The 20,724-nt window shown below is 37.8% G+C and overlaps 1 protein-coding gene across 1 annotated transcript in view; it reads left to right on the top strand.

Moving 5' to 3' along the window:
* LOC122798433 (HHIP-like protein 1) overlaps positions 1-20,724 on the top strand; it is an 861,110-nt gene that overhangs the window by 785,380 nt on the left and 55,006 nt on the right. Inside the window, exon 6 of the mRNA XM_044067362.1 lies at positions 6,088-6,233. Coding sequence (XP_043923297.1) covers positions 6,088-6,233 — 146 coding nt within the window. The remainder of the gene's footprint in view (positions 1-6,087; positions 6,234-20,724) is intronic.

The following is a 20,724-nucleotide window of genomic DNA, read 5'->3' as shown; positions in this document are numbered from 1 at the left end:
TCAACTTAGGAAGCGGTCCATTCCTGTCATGGTATTAGAAACGCAAACACTTGGAGAAATGAAAGCGCAAGACCATAACTGTTTGTATATTTAAATAACTCTTGGTATATTAGTTTTCCAAAGATCTTTGTAATGAGGCACAAATTTCAGATTGGTCTACACTCTTAAAGCATGGAGGGTGAGTAGATTTTGTGTAAAAAAATAATGACTGAATATTTAAATTCTGGGAGAACTGTACCAGTAGTAAATGGTAGAATAAAGATAATTAGCTTAGCAATTTTAGTCACTAAGTTTTAGGAGCTCAGGAGATTTATTTATTTTACATTTGTATACCAGGAAAGGTCCTTCTTCAGCAGAGGCCCGGGGAGAAAAGCTCCAGATTACAAAGAAAAATCCATAGACGAAATAGCAGTTCTCACAAAAACAATTTACATACAATTATCATGTACATCTCATGAGAAATGAATCATTTACAGTTACAAATGAGTAATAGTAATTCAATGACTTTTGCAGTTACAACACAGTAATGACAAGTCAATGATGGAGATAATACGTTATTCCTTGCAATAAATGCTGATGAATGAAATTCAAAAGGAGATTCTAGTTATGGGGGCAAAGCAAAAGTTCAGAAGGAATATGGCAGCTTATTCCATAGTTCTGGGATATAGTCTGAGAAAAGTGATTCACCTGCTGCATTGTGTGCTTTGGTGATTTCAAGGAGGGGTTTATTGCTAGAGCGGAGGGATCTAGAGACAGTATAGGGTAGTATACGTTTTTGGAGAGAAGGGGTTTTATCTGGAGGACTTTGTGGATGAAGGTCAGTTGATTAAAGTGTAGCAGTTGAGGAAGTTCAAGCCATTTTAGTTGTATGAGAGAATTGCAGTGATGTGACCTATATGGGGCATTTGTGGCAAACTTGGCAATTTTATTGTAACACGTTTCTAGTTTGGCAAGGTCAGTTTTATGGAAGTTTGTAAGTACTGGGGAGGCATATAAGAGAGTAGATATAAGGTGTGTGTGAGCAATAATGGTTTTGGTGCTGCTTGTAAGGAATTTTTTGTTTCTGTAAAGCAGGCCTAGTTTTTTTTGTGGACTTTTTTAATGGATTGGGCAATATGGATATCAAATTTCAAGTTGTTGTTGATTTTGACACCTAACAGTTTGGTGTGGGTTGTTGGGGTGATGGTGGTTTTATTTTTTGATAAGATGTTGAAGGATGGGGAGGGGGTTTTACCTCGGTAGAAGAGAAGAAGCTTTGTTTTGTTAGGATTAAGAATCAGTTGAGAGTTTATGAGCCATGTTTCAGCAGATAGAAAGGATTCTTGGTTCTTGTTGAGGAGTGATTGTAGAGAAGAGGCTGAGCATATCAAGGTTGAGTCATCTGCATATTGAACCATAGTGGCTTGAGGTGTGGAGGTGTGGAGCTGATTGGTGAAAATAGAGAATAGAAGGGGTCTAAGGATGGAACCTTGAGGGACTCCTAAGGTAACAGGGAGAAGTGGGGAGAGGTGCTGTTGCCAGTGGATGGGCTGTTGACATCTTACTAGGTAATTTTGGAAGCAGTTGATAGAGGAGGGATTGAGGTTCAGGGAGGAGAGAGCATTGATCATTTTAATGTGATTGACCATATCAAAGGCCTTGAATAGGTCTGGGAGTATGGCAGATACAAATTGTCCGTTATTCCTAAATTGGTTCAGTATGTTGGTAAAGGACATGAGGGCAGTAGAGGTGCTGTTAGAGGGGCAAAAACCATGTTGAACATTATAAACTAAATTATGTTTGTGAAGGCAATCCATAAGTTGTGAATGCACAACTCTTTCTAGGATTTTAGATAGGGGGATAGGATGGCAATGGGGTGGTAGTTTGTTAGTTATATGAAATTACCTCCCTTCTGTAATGGTAGAATATGGGATGTTTTCCAAATAGCAGGAATCAGGCTCTCAGAGATAGTTCTATTAATGAGTATAGCTACTGGGTAGGCTATACCTTCTGCTGCAATTTGTAGGAAGTCAGCAGGAAGGTTGTCTGCAGCCAGGGTAGTTGGTTTCCGCTTTTTGAGTATTTTTCTGATAGTATCAACAGATACTGGTTGAAATGTAAACTGTTTGGAGGGTGTTTGTGTGTGGGTGCTGTATTGGTTTGTGAAAGGATCATTGTGGTTGTAGGTGCTTTGAGAATATGTGAGGGCTTGAATTGTTTCTGTAAAGTATTTATTAAACTGGGTTGCTACACTATCATTACTGCTGGTTGTCACTGGAGTGGGAGTAACTGACTTGTCTGGCTGTAATATGTTAACTGCAGCCCAGAACCTTTGTGGGTTGCTTTGATGTTTTTTCTGAATATTGCAATAGTAATTGATTTTATCCCATTTTACTAGTTTCTTAACTTTATTACGAAGTTCTAGGAATGTTTGTCTTGTTAGCTGGGTTTTGTTTTTGCAAAACTGTTCCCAGGCCTTATTTCTAGCTTTGATAAAGGACCTGCATTCTTTACTTAGTCAGGGTGCGTAGTTTTATTTTTACTCTAATAGTTTTAGGTGGTGCATGACAGTTAAGTATATATAAGAAGGTGGAGTTGAAGGAGTTTACAGCATCATCTAAGGGTAGCTGTTTGAGAGGTTCCCAGTTATATCTTTTTAGGGCAGAAATGAAGTTGTCAGGGTTGAAGCTTTTTTTATTTCTGATTAGACTATAGGTGGCTTGGTAGATTTGATGAGTTTTGGTTCTTAAGAAAAAGGTTGGGTGATGGTCACTCAGGCTGTCAGGGAGACAGCCTGAATGGGATATCAGTGTTGGGTTGTTAACTAAGGTCCAGTCTAGGATGGACTACTGTTTGGAGGTATTATCGGTTCTAATAGCAGATGTGATGAGTTAGAAAATAAAGATTTGGTTTGCTTTTCAGTAATGGCAGTAAAGTAAACAATGCAGAGTAGCTGACAAATGTACAGAGTTGGGGATATATACTATTATTTTGCAGAAACAGATGTGGGTGTGTTGGTAATTTCTTCCATGGTTGGGATTTTATAGCTTTTGCAATCATTTGTAAATGTATTTGGATTTTGAGTTCAATTATTTGTATGTCTATTAGAGTCTAATGTTTCCTGACAGCTCTTTGATCTCTTCCCTGCATGACTTGGGTTCTGATATGATGGTGATCTGTCCTTGTCTAAGATATAAACTTTTGATTTTATTAGGGAAAATTCTGGTTGTTTTTCTTAATGAAAGGTAATTTTGATTTAGGTTTTCATTGTAAGGGTTACATTTTATGGCATTCCATGTTTTATTTGTAACTGATTTTTTTGTTTACTGTCATCTGTAAGCCAGAGACATTTCAGTCCCCTAAGTCATCTTTTTGTTATGGGAAAAGTTGGTAATCAAGTGGGATAAAGCAGGTGTAGCACTTTGCTGAGAGTATAGATAGTTCAGTGTAGATAGTGTAGGCAGTTGCCTAGAAGCTGTTATTTATTGTGAAGGAAAAGTCTTTCTATTATGATAGCTAGGGAGCATTTCTGGGTTTTGAATGTCCAAGTGGAGATAAAAAGGTAGTAATCACTAATGAAATTTGGGAGAATGTCTATGCTTGAGCATTTGTGCTTAATATTAGTTTGTAGAGGCTCAATTATTTTAAGGTTTCCTGTTTAGGCCTAGTAGGTTCTATTCTGAGTTTTTAAAGACCTAGATTGTTTAGTATTCCGTGCAGTTTGGGCTCTTCTGGACCACTAGCATTTGTATTAAAGTCACCCTGAATAATGTGATAAGTGTTCAGATTGTTGCTGGGGGATGGATTATGAATAAAGGAGTCTGCAAAATATGATCTCTGATATTCCAGCCAAAGGGGGAGCAGTACATAAGCTAGTAGATGTAGAAAAAGGTAAATGTGAAGAGGGTGTGTGAAAACTCTGCGCCTCTTCAACCACGATGAACGTTATGAACTGCAGCACCTGGTCTGGTATCAGTATTGCCACCAGATGTGCAGATAGGTCATGATGAAGGGGGCAGCAACCCTGGCCACAATGTGTCATATGGCATGATCAGCATATGCCAGTCATAGCCCAGTGCAATGCCAACATTCAGTTTCTAAATACTGGTATGTATACTGAATGCCAGTTGCACATTTGTTGTCAGGGAAGTGCAACTGCCTCCTTCAGTTAGTGATATTATTAGAATGGAACATGCCAAAGAGCCACTTGTTACATTTGTCGCAAGTGGTTTGCAACAAGTATTAAGAAAAAAGGAACATTTTTGTAAGACCTTTTTTTTTTACTCTTCAACCTACAGCTTTGGCTCACACATATTATGAAAATGGCAAAGAAGAATAGATAATACACCAGTCATCATCATCAGCAGGCCCGCGATGAATGAAGCCTCATGTTTTTCTGGTGCTGCTGAACAGGAAAGCAAGAATCTTATCTAATCGGAAAGGACATTGCATCATCAGTGATACAAAAACCTAGACAAGCCATTTCAGGGCAAGGTCAATGGGTTAAAGGGCTTGATCCATGAGAATTGTATGCATGGCTGAAAATTCAAAACCATAGAATTCTGTTTCTTTGTTTACCATGGTAGAGCACTAACCCACATGCACCTTTGTCACATTCAGTCTGTGAGCACTTTTTGGTCAAGTAACATGCTCAGAGTCACAAGCAAATGGAGACAGAGGGAATCAAACTCTGGATGATAGAAAGCAGTTTACCAACAGCTCATCGCATTAATGCTCTGCACCAACAGCCACATTGTTGCACTCTTAAAATCTGCTAATTATGTGATCACATTATCACAGCCTGCTGAATCCGGCTCTCAGACATACGTATTTTGGAGGTACATACCTATTTTCAGGCTTGATTTTCATCTTCACATAATGCTCCTGCCTTTGGAGGCATGTTTCTATTTTCAGGCTTAATTTACCTCTTCATGAGATTTTCTAAATCTTCACCCCAGCACAGATGATTTTTAAGCTGTTTAGTACACAGAAAACTAGACTACGTCATCAACATACTGGTGGAACCAATAATTTAAAGAAAGGGACTCGTGTTTTGCATCTCCATTTTTCAGAAGCAGAAATAAGTGACTTTGTGTGGTAGATTTTTACAGTATCATTGACTAACGTCTACAGATTTGCATTTACATCTTTGATAATACCATAATATTTTTGTCAGTCTCTGCTTTGAAGCTCATATTTCTGAGTAGAGTTATTTGCTATTTGGTAGTCAAAATTTATACCGAAAAAGTACCCAGATTTTTATTTTTTGGGGGGTGAATTAACCAACGTTTCAGTGTTCTTAGTACCTATTCTTACCTATTTTAAATGCCTGTGGTTAAAAGGCATGCCTGGAGGCCATGAGGCTTTTACATAAATTCCTGTTTTGTCATGTGCCATCTACAGCTGATAAGGGCACACAGTGTGATGCTGTCATACAGTGTGCTGTTGTCATACAGTGTGATGCTGTCATACAATGTGTTGTTGTCATACAGTGTGATGCTGTCATACAGTGTTCTGTTGTCATACAGTGTGATGCTGTCATACAGTGTGATGCTGTCATACAATGTGATGATGTCATATAGTGTGATGCTGTCATGCAATGTGATGCTGTCATACAGTGTGATGCTGTCATACAATGTGTTGTTGTCATATAGTGTGATGCTGTCATACAATGTGATGCTGTCATACAATGTGATGCTGTCATACAGTGTGATGCTGTCATACAGTGTGATGCTGTCATACAATGTGATGCTGTCATACAGTGTGATGCTGTCATACAATGTGCTGTTGTCATACAGTGTGATGCTGTCATACAATGTGCTGTTGCCTACTATTTTGTGTCTTATTTTGGGGATGGGGAGAACGAAAATGGAAAGCTCCTAAAATATACAGAAACTGGCCAGTTTGCTGATATTCATGTAACTAATAGTTCAAATTGTAAAACACATTCTCGTAGAAAGAAGAACCTTTTTCTCTTGCATGCACATATAAGCTCATATGCATCTCTTCATTTACACTGTAATCTTTTTACCTTAACTTATTGCCTTTGGGTTACATAGCCAGCTGCTATGACAGGCTAATGTGTATGTATTTCATTTCCTTGGACAGTCGTTTGATGTCTCTTAAAGAAGATGAGAGCACAGCAAAATGGCAATACAATGAGATATGCATGGGTCGTGATAATATTTGTAACTTTCCCAGAATCATCAACACCTATCTGAGGTACATCATCTCCTTTGGTGAAGACGAGGCAGGTAACTTTAAATACATATATTTTTATATCACTGTTAACCTTGAAAAAGTAACCAATCTATAAAATATTATTCTCTAATTGTGATCACATTGGATGTGCTTAATTTCACTATTCAAGAGCAGTTTAAATAAAATTAGAAATTGTGGATTTTGAGAGTGTTTGAAGTGAAGCATCTACTCAGGATCTGGGAAATGACTGCAGTACCTGTCTCATCACTCCCTACTGTATTGAGGGAAAAAGGTCAGAGGCTAACTACAACATATTAAAGTATATAATCAACAATAAAAATGCTTGCATTATCAAGTATATGGTTAATCTCTTTGTATAAATCTGAAAGTCTCATTTCCAAAAGAATAGCTAAGAATTAAATAAAGAATTTAGTCTTAGATAAATGTTGAAAGCCGAATGGCTATATTCTGGTTCAGACAGGCAGCATCATTTATGTCTCACAGCTTAGCAGCTTTGTAATATTTAACTAGCATTTTTTCACCATTTTTATGCTCATGTTTCCCCGATTAAGCTTTAATCTCATAAATGTTTGCATTAATGAGTGGTAATGTGTGAAGAAGTAGACACTGTTTGCAATCCTGTTTCTTGAATATCAGAGGCACCAAGTGAGTGACCCATATTAAAATATGTTCTTCCTCATTGTTCTCTTCTACATCACTGTTGTGCCATGAACTATGACGCTGGCTGCTTTCAAGGCAAATAACTAGAGCTCAACAAACAGCTCTTCCTCTTGTCTGAAAAAGTTAATTACTCAGAAATAACGTATTGAACAGCACTGCAGTAAGCAAGCTAGACAGACATGCTCGCATGCACACACACACACACGCACACACACACACACACACACACACACACACACACACACACACACACACACACACACACACAAACCCATGCATGCACAAGCACACATATATACATAGTTGCACCATACATATTATAAGAGTGCTGTCTGTCATTCAAAGGCTGTAGTGCATCTCACTTCAGTCCCTCCCATTTTATTCTGACCTTTTAATGTCGGTCTAATCTGGTGAATGGGCTTGAAACTTCTAGTTTAAAATCCCATATGCCCTCATCATATAGGGGTGATTCACCCCTTTTACCTACCCTCTCATTTAATCTAAAAACTTCTGAGGTCACGCAACCTTGGAGTAAGTTATAAATGTTGCAGTTTTGAGCCCATTCTCTAGATCAGGCTTGAACTATTGGGGCTTGCTAAAAACAGCATCAATACATCTAGATGGATGCATGATAACAGTCCCAAACCTCATGCCACTGTTATCATCATTCTAGTCTGAAATCAAGATTTCCAAACATTTCTGCCACTGTTGCTTACCAAGACATGGATGTCCAAATGTTCTTCCAGTGAAGTCTTTCATATTTTTGTTTACATATTTACTGCCTTATTTAATTATTCAATTACTTGCTTGTATACTTACTTATTTAGTTAGTTAGTTAATCTATTTATTTTAACCAGAAGACACCTAATAGGCAGAAGTCACTCTTTTTAAGGAGCAAAGCAGGAGCTCTTTTTAAGTGGCATGTATAGACTTGCATGGCATGTAAGCATTAATAGAGGGTGTCTTGCTGAAGCTCTGTATGATACAAAAGATTAACAACTATCTTAGCACTCTCTGCAGCACTACAAATGAAAGGAATTCATTGCACAATTAATAGTCTTCTCTGAGGCATTGTTTCAATGCCAGTCTTCTCTATGTAACCAAGAATTTCAGCAAGATATGGGACATCTATATAGCATTTGTTAGGTCTGAGAGAAACATTTTTATCCAGAGTCTCATCTTGGGGACAAGTAATCAAATATAGATCCATTTCTCCATCTGCTGTGCTGTCTGAGAAGTGCTACTATCTTGCATTGTTTGTTTTTTGTTTGTTTTTACTTTCTTTTCTGAATCTTTAATTATGTAAAATGAAACAAATGTGTCACCTATAGGATGATTCCTCCAATAAATGTGGGCCCTTTGTTATCAGTCTTTGGCACTTGCTATTCTTTTTAGCTTTGCACTATATACAGATCTTCTAGGATGAAAAATGAATGTTTGGATGTAAAGGAGATGAGAAAGTAAGCCACTCTGGTGGCATAGAAGGATAAAACCCTGACTGCAGCTCAGTCAACACAAGTTCAATTACTGACACAGACAATTGATAGAGCAGCAAGGAGGGGAGTGGGGGTATTTCTATCAGCACACAAAATGATTAGAGCTTTCAGGCAGAGGCCAGGAAGTCATTCACACTGGGATACAGCTAAGGGGTGGGGCAGACTCTCAGCATCAAGAGTGAGGAGTGGTTCTATACAGCTAAGGGGTGGGGCAGACTCTCAGCATCAAGAGTGAGGAGTGGTTCTATACAGCTAAGGGGTGGGGCAGACTCTCAGCATCAAGAGTGAGGAGTGGTTCTATACTGTCTGCCCATTGTACAGTCCAATAGAGGCTGTTAGGGCACACGTAGGAAAGAAACCAGGAGTAAGCTGGAAAAGATAGACAGCATGGCCCCCTAGCACACCATTCACCTCTTTGTTGGCCCTGGCCAAAATCCAGTATTAGTCCATGGGTAGATTGCAATGGCTGGTAGACCTTGTGAATAACATGAGGGCAGTGGGATGGCTGTCAGGATGATGGTAAGGGGAGAAATGAGTGTACAACATACATAAATAAAAATAAAGGCCACTCATTAAATATAATGCCCCTTCTGGCACGTACTATCCTGGAACTCCTATAGAGATCCCTTGCTAAAAGGATACAAGGCCTAAACAACATGTCCTATATGGACTGACTCAAAGCCCTGTCACTACACACGGTATCCTATAGATTACTAAGAGGCAACCTGTGTCTGGCATATAAGGCATCCCCCAACTCAGTACTGATGGCTTTACTTCATATTAGCAAGTCAAATGCTATCAGAAATACTCAGTAAGGATCTAAACCTTTTCTGCAACATCAACAGAATGGTTTGGAGGAACAGATATATCTCACAGAGGATATCACTGCTCTGGATCATACTCTCCATCCACATAAAACAAAGTTCATCCCTGTCCATATTCCAGGGCAACCTGGATCTGTGGATGGAAAACAGAAAATTTACCCCAGCACTGCCCCCTGTACTACTAATGGACAATGGCAGCTCCCAAATGCTTTATCCCATGAATGTGTCCCCTTGAATTATCTGTGGTATGATGCCAGTTAATATCCTTTGGGGTAATGTATAATTATTGAGCATAAGATGGGTAAGGGCAATTTCTAATCAAATTGGATAGGTTAATTTGAGCACAAAAAGGGAAATTGGCTAGGCTTAAAATAGCCCACAAGGGCAACTAGTCTAGGATCTACTATGAACCTATAAAAGAGTTAAGAAAGTAAGTAAAAACTGAGTGCTAATAAAAGCAACCAGCTCACAGAGGAAAGAAAGGAGAAGGAAATGTAATGACTGGATGAGGCAGGGGACAAGTGAGAAGAGCTTTTAACTGATAGGAAATGGATGAGGGGAGCCTGGCAAATAGATGAACTCTCTATAATGGAGAGACTCCATCTTAGCCCAGGTGAGACCAGAGGAGCAAAGTACTAGCTTAGAAAAGTGCATTTCAATAAATGTACCTAATGGCATGGAAGATGACAGAAGCAGATTGTGGGAGGGGGTGAATGTTTAGGCAATAGATGTATGGTAAAATGAGATGCAAAATATAGCAGAGTAACTAACCCTGGTGGCTTTTATTGTAGTTGACCAGCCTTACTCTGCAGTGCAAGGAGTCTGAATAGAAAGATAAGTCCAAGCATTTAGGCAGGAGAAGATGTTGGCCATTGGTGATATCACAGAAACCTGGGCCAATAGCAAGGGGGGGTAAGTATGAAGGTGCCTGTGTATAGGATGCCCAGGAATAACAGAAAATGGGTAGATAGGAGGGTGGAGCAGCAATCTCTATAAAGAACATTCTAATATGTGCAGTCAAGGAAGTGGATGAACACATAACTAAAAATAGGACAACAGTGCAACCAGGGTTAGAAACTAGTTTTAGTGCCCTGGCAGATAATGTAGGAGAAGGGAAGGTTGCATTGCTCTTAACTGTCCAGATTTTCATAGAATGTCCAGATTTCTGCCTCATATTTTGGTCTGTTCATAAGTTCATAGGTATGTGCTAGGCTAACAACCACAAGGGCCGTTTTAAGCTTAGCCATGCATCCCAAATCTCTGACAAGTTCTGGCACCCTTGATAAATGTAAGCAGGGGCTTGGGAGATTAAACATTTACAAGCTGGGGCCTGGCAGATGAACTATTTACAAGCTGTCTGTGTCCATTAGAGACATAAGTACCAAACCAGGAATGCATTTCCTGTTCCCCATCAAATTGTCTTAGTTACACTTGAATTGGGTTCAGGAGGACTTCTGCTTCACATGGATGGGGAGCCCGTTCCAGAGAAGGTTTCTGTGGGATACATACCTGTCTCTCCAGAAGGTCCTATTTATCACATAAAAGGTTTAGGTCTTTAGAATGCGTAATTCTGATGCTGTTTGTTTTGTGGATATGCAGGACTTCCATCAGGGTGGGTTCTGACAATGTTTTGTCTGCCAGGCATAGATCTCCACCAAACAGCCTATATGAGACAGAATCCAAGGATAGGGCCTTGAAGTGGTCTGCATAGAACATGTCATTTACACCCTATATTCTTTTAGTGAGGAATGTCTGTGGACATTCCAATTGTTCGATATGCCTGGTTAGGTACATACCAAAGGAGGCATTGTACTCAATAATAGGTCTGATGAATGCTGAATACAGTGGAACAATGACCTCCTTGGACCTAAAAGTCATACCTTTGTTTATAAGTTGCACAACATCAAATGATTTCCTCACTACTGTAGACATGTGATGATCAAAGGCTAGATTACTGTCTATGTGTGTCCCCAAGTCCTAGACTACTGGGTCAGCTGTTAGTGGTGTGTAGTCAACATGATAGTTACCAGTGGTGGATGACTTCTTGAAGCATGCCATTATGCATTTCTTGGCATTTAGTCGTAGTCCATGGCTCTGACCCCAGTTATTGGTTTGTGTCAGCCTTTTCAGGGGAACATTTGCATTGGTGAGGGATTCTATGACTTCTCCTAATTTGAAATCATCTTTAAATTTAGTCAGCCAGAGGCCATTGACATTGGCCTTGACTTCACATAAGTAAATACCAAAAAGGAGTGGTCCCAAGATTGATTTCTGAGAGACTCCACTTGTAATGGGCCTCTTTGTAGAGGTGGATTCCATGATTCTAACCTCCTGGATCCTGGGTCCTGTAGTTTTCTAGCAAATCATTGAGAATTGAAGTCACTAAATAATGACAGACATTTGAGTTTCAAACCTTTTATTCTAATTTTTTTTTAAGTTTAAAAGAGTGATATTTAGAATTTATCCTTATTTTTGGCCATTGTCCTCCCATTATTTTTGGCTTTGCCCAGATTTCTTCTTCTTTGAGGTTGAGAAGTATGGAAGGTTGTTATTGAATCAATGTAATATATTGACCCCTAGTCAGAACAAGAGAGGAAGAGAGACTGAAGGTAAAACAGAGGAGTAAGCTAGGCAAATGAGGATAGTACTTATGAAGGGGTTCTAAATCTGCTTGAAGTAGAGTGATAAGTTCAGATATCTGCTATGGAAAGGCAGCAGGTGTTGATGAATTTGACCATGAGGGGTTCGGTCCTTTGGTGCAGGACTGTACCAGAAAGAAGAGAATTCTGGGCACGGTCCTTGTGAATGCAGAAGAAGTAATGACTGTCCACAGTTAGACACTACTGGCTGCAAGCAATCATGCTGCATTGTGGTTGAGAGTAGAGTATAGAGTAAAAATAAAAAGCTAAAGATAATGAGAAAAAATGGATTATACCGTGCTTTGGAAGTAGTTATGGAGAAGCAAGAGGCAGAGAAAGCTAAGGGAGTAAATAAGCTATGGGAATGGATCAGGAATTGAGGTCCTCAGGGCTACGGACAAGACTGTGTTCAAGAGGTAAAACCAGGCACAAAGATAAGAAGGCTAATATGGCTACATAGGGATGAGAGGCTAGTAATCAGTACAAAAGATAAGGCCTAGGAGAGATGCAAAGGAAGAAGAAGACAGAGGGATGAAGCACAGTGTAAGAGGTGTGAATAATTATATTCATCTGACAAGTAAGCAACAGCATATTTGTGATTTAAAAGTAAAGCTTTTTCTACTGGAATGCAAAAATATCAAAACTGAAAACAAAACTGAGTTAATTCAACAACCAGGTAAACAATCCTGGATCTGGTCACAGAAAAACAGAGCCTTTACTGTGACCCTGGCCACCAGGATTTTATTAGCACACCAGTGCTGAAGAAGCCAGGCACAGGGAGATGAGTACACAGGGCTATGGCCCACTCAATTGTCTCAGGTGGTGGTGAGAGTTGTACAAATGTAAGACACATGGAGGCAGTGCAATTTCCCTGGTGATGATTAGGGAAACCATTCTTTATGCTTGCTAGTAAGGGGTGGGGTTGCTTGGAGGGAACACCCTTTGTGGAAGTGAGAGGGCAGCCTCTGCATCAGCTAAGTGCATGATCTCCCCTGCAATTTTGTTATGTGTATATGGTATAGGGCAAGGGGTGCAGGGAGGCTTGCCCTCCTAAAAAAATACATTTGGAATTTCACTGAAAATGTCTTTCAGTGATTTAATTTCATGATATTATTACTTCTTGGCATTTCCTTTCGCAAGCTGTCATGAATCCAGTTTTGCTGTACCGGTTACTTTGAAATAGTGGTTGCTTTTGGCACAGAAATTTTCTTTAGTAGCAGATTGTGTTAAATTACTTCTATTCGTCCATTATTTTATGTGCCACTTTTAAACACCATTAAAGATCCTCTACCTTTTAATAAGACTACTTTATTAAAATTGTTTTGGAATTTGCTGTTAAAGCAACCTTCAGCTTCTAAAATATATACAATGTTGATTACCAGTAGCACATTTTGGAATTCAGTTTCGCACAGTTATGGTAAGACTGATTAGTCTTGGATGTGTTATGGTATAACTCTTTAGAAGTTACATCATTTTCTAAGTTATTTTATACATTGTTTATGCTGTTCTACAGTGTTTATTCCATTCTGAGCAACTTTGCTGGTTTTAGCCCAGCAATGAATAGATTTTATTCTCTGTCTCTCAGTACGAAGCACAGATATTGTTCAGGTTTCACATCTTTTGGATTGCCCTTACCTTATTATTGGTGACTTAGTTTTTTGGGATCAGAAGACAGTAAGGGTCTTTCATCATGTTATTCTCATTCATATATCCAAAATGTTGCTAACATCTCAAGATGTTTCTTTTGAGTATTTTCAATGGAAATTGTTGAATGCTTTAAATATTTCTATCTAGCTTAAGAAATTATTTGCAGACTGGAAAAAATGTATGTCTACTTCACTTGTATTTTACGCAATCAAAATGTTTTTAGTTGTTCTATTTTATGTGTGGTTATTCTAGATTGTGGTTATCAAAATATTTATAGTTATATTTTAAAAAGGCAATGGATAGGGATGGGATGGAACACGAAGGCTGTGGTTATAGACAGGAATATCATAATAAATAAGAAAGAAGCTGCAATAAAGAGAGCAATAAAATGGAGACGGTTGAGAATTCCTCGACCTTCTCTGAAGTCTTTAGTGCCAAGTGGTGGAAAGGACAGATGCCTGGATGGGAATCAGAAACTGTGTAGAGAGAATGCCTCAGAAATCATGTGTACTCTGTTGCCTAGTGTAAACAGCATTAAATCAACTAGAGTTTTAATGATAGCATAGTAATGGCTGTGATGAACATAAGATTAATACAAGCAAGGGTGATTATAACGAATCTGTAAATAGCCTTTTACCAGGTATTATATGGTAAAGGGAAAAGTTGCTAATGGTAAGGGATGCAAGAAATGTAGAAGAAGATAAGTCAACTGCATGCATTGCTAATGGAAGAAATAATGACTTCCAATGGCATAACAGAGATGTGGCCCCTTGTAGTTTGGTATGACAGTCCGTACAAGTTTCTGCTAATGTCAGTTTTATGACAGCTTTTTTAGAGCCGTATTGACCATAGGTTCCTCATGGTGTAAGCCAGTATCTTATCTAAGAGGCAGGAAAGCAGTGTGTTGAACTCACACTTGTACAATAGTATGGCGCAGACACTGTTCCCATCTCCTTGTGACGCTGAAAAAATCTATACTGTAGCTAAACTAATTCCCCAAATAAGCCCTCCATCATCACTTTGAACTTTGCAAATAGTTTGCATTCTCAGCTAATCCTTTTCTGTGCCTAAAAATTGACACCTCAAGGAGTGGTGAGCAAGGATAGCTACTTGCCTCCTTGCTGTTGACAAACACTTCATGACTTCCAGACTTTATAGAGCTGTTGCATATCATCTTTCTTCTACTTAATTTCCTGTAGAAGTACTATCTTAACTTTTAACTTTGCTAATGCATTACATACACTTCTAAACTTAATTGGAGCCCCTAGTCCCTTAACATTTCCAAATCAGACAACATACTGGATTATACAGAAATAGTGGGTTATCGCTGCCTAAGTTCTTAATTATCAGCTACTTATAAAGTCAGGTGTAACTGCTCACATCCTGGTAGGTGTAGTTGGATAAAGACACAATCACCTGTTAGAGCCCTTCATGCTTTCCCCTATCCTGGTACATCTGGGTCAGCCTGGAAAGAATCTTGGTTAGGCTAAAAAGATATATGTGGCAGCTCAGAAAAGTTACAGTGAAGAACTAGGAACCATGGTTAGATGTCTCCATCATGGTTAAAACTATGGACTAACTTTTGTATAAAGCACACACCAAAACATAAATCCAGCCAACAAGACAAGGAAAACAAGATTTCTTTGCAAATATCAGTAATACTTAATCACAACAAGCATATCACTCAATGAAAATTCAAGTTTACAGTTAGGATTGTCCCTAAGTTCTAACAGGAAAATTGACTGTCAATGTTTTGAAACAAGGGCGACAATGATGGCACTTTGCTTAACATATACCCCATATCATTCATAAGATTGAATAATTAATATTCCTTGTCATCTAGACACATTTTCACTGCTTGCACCTTACTTTCAGTATCCTCAGTCAAGAGCTTTCAAATGTTTGTATTACATTTTGTTTAGTCTCCCCCCACATATCATCTGCCATAATAAAATAATTTTTAATCTATGTACCTAAATACTTCATTTTATCATGTTCCCATAGATATGAGTATTGCTGAACCAATTCATGTGTGAGAACATATTTTACCACTATAGACCTTGTTTCATCTTCATTTATTTTAGATCCTGAAAAACAAAAAAAAAACCTTAAACTGTTGCAAAAAAATATAGTCTTCAGATCAGTCTAATTTTTCATGAGTGCCACACCAGTTATACTCATGAATTTGTGAGTCCTTTATTCTCTAAATTGTTCTAAGTATAATGTCAATAAATGGGACAGAGGACACTGCTGCCTGGTTCGTCTGTTCAAACACAGCTTGTCAATTGGGAGCCCACTCACCCTGATTCTTGCCTTGGACCCTTCATATATTTTCTAATTCAACCTCATTATTCTATCAAGAAAAACAAATACTACCATTACACAACTTAAAAAATCATAGCTAAGTCTGTCTGGTGAATTTTCCACATCAGGACCTATCAACAGTAGCGATGTATTCACTTCCCTCGAATTACAGAGTTCTATTAATGTTGTCAAATGTTTGGCTCTCTACAAAAATGGCACTGGTCCATGGCTATCCATTCTGGTAACATTTTAAAGCTAGTATATACCTAAATACTTTATAATCATGGTTCAGTATTGAAACTGGCTTGATAGTGCAACCACCAGACTGAGAAGGTGGTAACACCCCCTGTTTTAGTATATTGTTAAATATAACCTTCCAGATCTTTTTTGCTGCCATCCCTCCGGACTTCTAAATTTCCACAGGAATACCATATGTTAGTGAATTCCCTCTTGATTGATCATATTTCACTATCTTTCTCATCACCTCCCATTTTAGCTAGTAATTCATGAGCATCATATTCTTCTAAGTTTTGAATATTTAAGTCTTCTAGAAATATTTCCATTTGTGTTTTATTTCCTTGATTTCCCCTTTCCTCTGCTTTATATGAATTTTCATAGAATTTCTGAAATATCGCTAATACCAATATAGGGTCTTTCGTTATTTTTCTAGTCATAAACTCTTTAAGTTTGGCAACACTCCTTTCTATTTTCTGTTGTCATTGTACTGATATTGTTTGTGCTCTGGAGTTGCTATCAGAAAATATTTACTTAACAGCAACCTTTCTAAACTCACACATAGTGTCCAAATATACAACGATTTTCCATTTAGTACTCAAGAATTTCCCTCCTTCTTGTCCTGTAAAATTTCCATTCATCTGTAATACTTTAATAGTTGATAATCCCATAAGTAACCCCTTTTACTTTTTACATCTCTTTGAATGCTACAATACTTTTAAATTCTATTTGCATTTTATCCCACTCCTCAACTTTCCTTTCTGAAGAAATCTGTATCTTCTTTAAGAACTCTTGAATCATTGCCACTACCCATTTCTTAAATTCCTCTCTTTTTAACAGGTAAGTAGAAAAGTGCCAGTGTCTCATTTTACTTAATTACCCTGCTTCTTTATCTTATTTTTTATTGGAGACTTGTCTGAAATAGTTTTTGATTAATATCCATGCTCCTATGAAATATAATTGCTATTCAGTCTAACCCAGTTATTGCACCTTGGGGAATAAAGTGTAAATTCTGACTAAGTTCCTGCTACTAAATTTGCATTTTACATTCCAAATATTTACATATATTTCTTCAAAAAATCTACCCTCTTTTGTTATCTTTCCCCTTCAAGGTCCCCTGATAATCTTCACTGTTTCATATCAGGTTCCATTCCCCACCTATGTATAATATTCCCTGCCAGAAACTAATGATCTCTATCATAATTCTCTTAAACTCCTTAATAACAGTTTTAGGTGGAATATAAATATTTGCCAATTAATCCACTTTCCATTCAAATCATCCCTTACTACCACCAATTTAACATTGTTTTCTTTCTCCTCATGTTCTATAATTATTTGAGACCCTCTCAAAATCATTATTATTACTTCCTTTCCTTTTGTCCTTGATATACTGGCTCTATTGACTAACAATGCTGAAATCCTTTATTTGTAAAATTCACATGCTCATTTCTATCCAAGTGTACCTCCTTTAGTAGTTCTATTTATACCCTATACTTCTTAATATAATGGAATACTCTTTGCTTTTTGTCAATACCTACAATGCTATTCACATTCCATGATATAATTGATAAAGCAGTCATTATAAAATGCTATTATTTTCACTTATTCTACATAATAGTTTTTGGATATGTTTTAGCATGCACCTTGCATGCATACATCAATGTTTAGCAGGCCATTCTTACATGCAAGTGCTTCTTGTTTCTATTTGAACATGTCACATTTTCCCCAGAGCTTCTGTTTTCAATAAAAACATGTAAGAATAAAAAAAAAATAACTGTGTACATTTTTATTTTAACCCCAAACATTTTAACTCACAACAAACGCACTCAACTATATACACTTTCCAAAAAGAGAAGTTACACATCCATATATGGCCAATTGCCACATATAAACAGCTACACCCACAGGCTTTTTCCATTCTTAAATTAGATTTAATCATGCTGAAATCATATGTTAGAACTTGTGTTTCTACCTGTGCCAATACGATCCATTCTTGTACATACTTAATTTCCCTCCCAGATATGAAAAACAAGTTGTGTACTCTCACTTGACTGATTTTTAGCCTTAGGAAAGAGTGCACTGCCTACCAACAAATTAATAAACTAGATTGCTCACTGTTTTGATTTAAACTGAAGTGATTGATGCTATTAGGAATGCATCTGCTTGTATTCCTTTCAAAGTATTATCACTGAACTGCATATCACTTTTCCTTTAAGTACTAATATTGCTGCTTATCATACAGATACTTCATTGTACATGCTTCAGTCAGTTGCTAATTGTCTTTACTTTCAGGCAATTTGTCAGTAGCTGCAGAGCTTTATTGATGGATTAAAAAACAGTCCAGCTTATTGTTTTGTAATTGCATGGTGTAGCTGTTTTCAAATGCATAGAGGCTATCATTTTACATAATTTTAGTGTATACTTCCACCTGTATGCATAACACCAGAAGAAGTTTAGTTTAATAAATAGTGTATGATCATTTCATTTACACTTCTTTCCTCTGTCAGTGCAAGATCACAACATTATACTGCTTATCTATAGCCTTCATCTTGTTACAGTATAAGCCCTGAATAAATTACAGATGAAAAAAGTACTTTTTCTACTTTAACATCACTTGTATAACAGCAGTCACTGATAAGACTCCCCCGGCTCACATTTAAAGTACCTCTGCATACTTCACATAACCACTTTATAGTCTAACATGCACTTGACTTCAAGATATTTATTATATACATATTGCTAAGAAAAAATATTTTTACTTACAGTTACATCCTCATTTCCTTCATTATCCTTCAAAAGATTAATGACAAAGAAGATATTATGCTTTAGATTCCTCATGACAGTTTAGCGCATCCCTCAAACTTCAAGTCCTTATTTTTGTTTTACTTCTTGCATAATCACAGTTCTTGTATCCAAACTATATGTTGTGGTAATGACATGTTGCAATTCATCCATTTATGTCATATTTTTACATTCTTCATGATCTTATTCTTCATCATCTTGCGTACTCAATACCGGTCTCTGGTTTAGCTTCAAGGTACTCCTGAATTTTATAGCCAACTTCTGTGCTTTTTTTCTGTCATTCAATTCCCTTTGCAACAATGAAAACATTTTTAATGGCAGGTTCCTTCGATGGGTTGAACAATTGCCATGGTACTTGCTGGCTCACTTTTTGCTGAGTAAGCTTTTTATTTCCTCCTCGGTCTATTCTGCATCCAAGAATGTCTTTGTTCCTTCAGGAAAAATCTTCTGAAGACAGCTTGATATAGCAACTTCAATCTCATACCTACCTCTTGACATCCACTGATTGCAAAGACAAATGCAATTATTTTCTGCCTGGTGTACAGTGAACAGTATTTTCCCACAAACCCTCTAGTGTCCTCAGTTAATAATACTTTATCTTTTTGCCTCAATTTTGCCATCAGGAGTAGCTCCATCTGCTGATATGACTGCATTGTTGCTACTATAGTTCTTAGTTTCTTTCTCATGGCCAAATCTGGCACATACAAACAGTGTGCCCTTTCTGTTAGCAAATTCTACTGTGGAGTACCAGTCCCATTGCTTACCTTTATTTTTGTAAAATGAATTCAATATGTTCCCTGCAGTTTCTTCTGCATGGCAGAAAATCTCAGGTTTTCCCTGCACCCTCTGTCTTCTAGGTCTATTATTTTTTTAAACAGTTCTTGCTGAGAAGCCTCATATTCAGACAGCCTTTCCTTCATTTCAACCTCTGATTTCTGCTGATTTTTTCATCTCATATGAATAGCTATTTAAAGATTTTTTTGTTCTTTCCTTCCCTTTATCATTTGACATAATTGGCCTTCACAACCACAAAGAATTGGATGCTTCAAAACCATCTCTCCCTTAATGCCAATAAATCCCATATTATTCTCTTCTCCCCCTCAAAAGCTCTGCCTCTTGATAAGCCATCCTTCAAGATCTCCAGCCTCTCCCAGCCCCCAAGAGATGTTGTTAGTTGTGCAAAATTACTCAGAGTTACCATTGATGAACACCTGAAATTCAATACTCATATTCAACTAAACATAAAAAAAACATCAGAAGCTCGGTATGCTTTACAGAAACGCTAACTTCCTATCTTTAGCTACAAGACAAACACTCGCCTCTACCTACCTTCTCCCTTCTCTATTGTATGGTGCTCCTCTTCTAACCAACCTCTCAGCTTCTATCTCCTCAAAACTTGAAAGTTGCTACTACAAAATTGCCAAATTCTCTACTAACTCTACTCATTCTACACACCATTGCATCTCCCTCCATAGTCTCCAATGGCTAGAACTCCCTAATCACCTCAATTACCTCCAACTTACTACTGCATACAAACTAATTTTTAAACCCACTGCTTGCCCTGCACTATCTAATATCTTGCCCTTCTACACTCCTCTCAGGCACCTAAGATCAGGCCACCAAAATCTTCTTTCAGTATATAAACCTAAACGACCACTTGGCCACCTCCTACTTTCTTATACTATAGCAAAAAAATGGAACTTGCTTCCTCCCCATCTAAGAGTCACTACAAGCTATCAACAATTCAAATATCTTCTCCATTTTCACCTCTCCCAAAACTGGAAATGTAATTGTATACTTCCTACCTAGATCCCATTACATCTCAATTCCATTTTTCTCCCTGCTGTCCCTCTTCTTCCAACTCTCTCCTCAGCTCCCCACCCTCTACTTCTTTATCTCCTTTCTCCCCTGCTTAAA

The sequence above is a fragment of the Protopterus annectens genome, chromosome 1.part0 (assembly GCF_019279795.1).
Source record: "Protopterus annectens isolate FY-2018-M chromosome 1.part0, PAN1.0, whole genome shotgun sequence".
Taxonomy (NCBI): domain Eukaryota; kingdom Metazoa; phylum Chordata; order Ceratodontiformes; family Protopteridae; genus Protopterus; species Protopterus annectens.
Note: the sequence above shows the minus strand (reverse complement) of the source record. Positions and strands in the feature narration are given on the sequence as shown.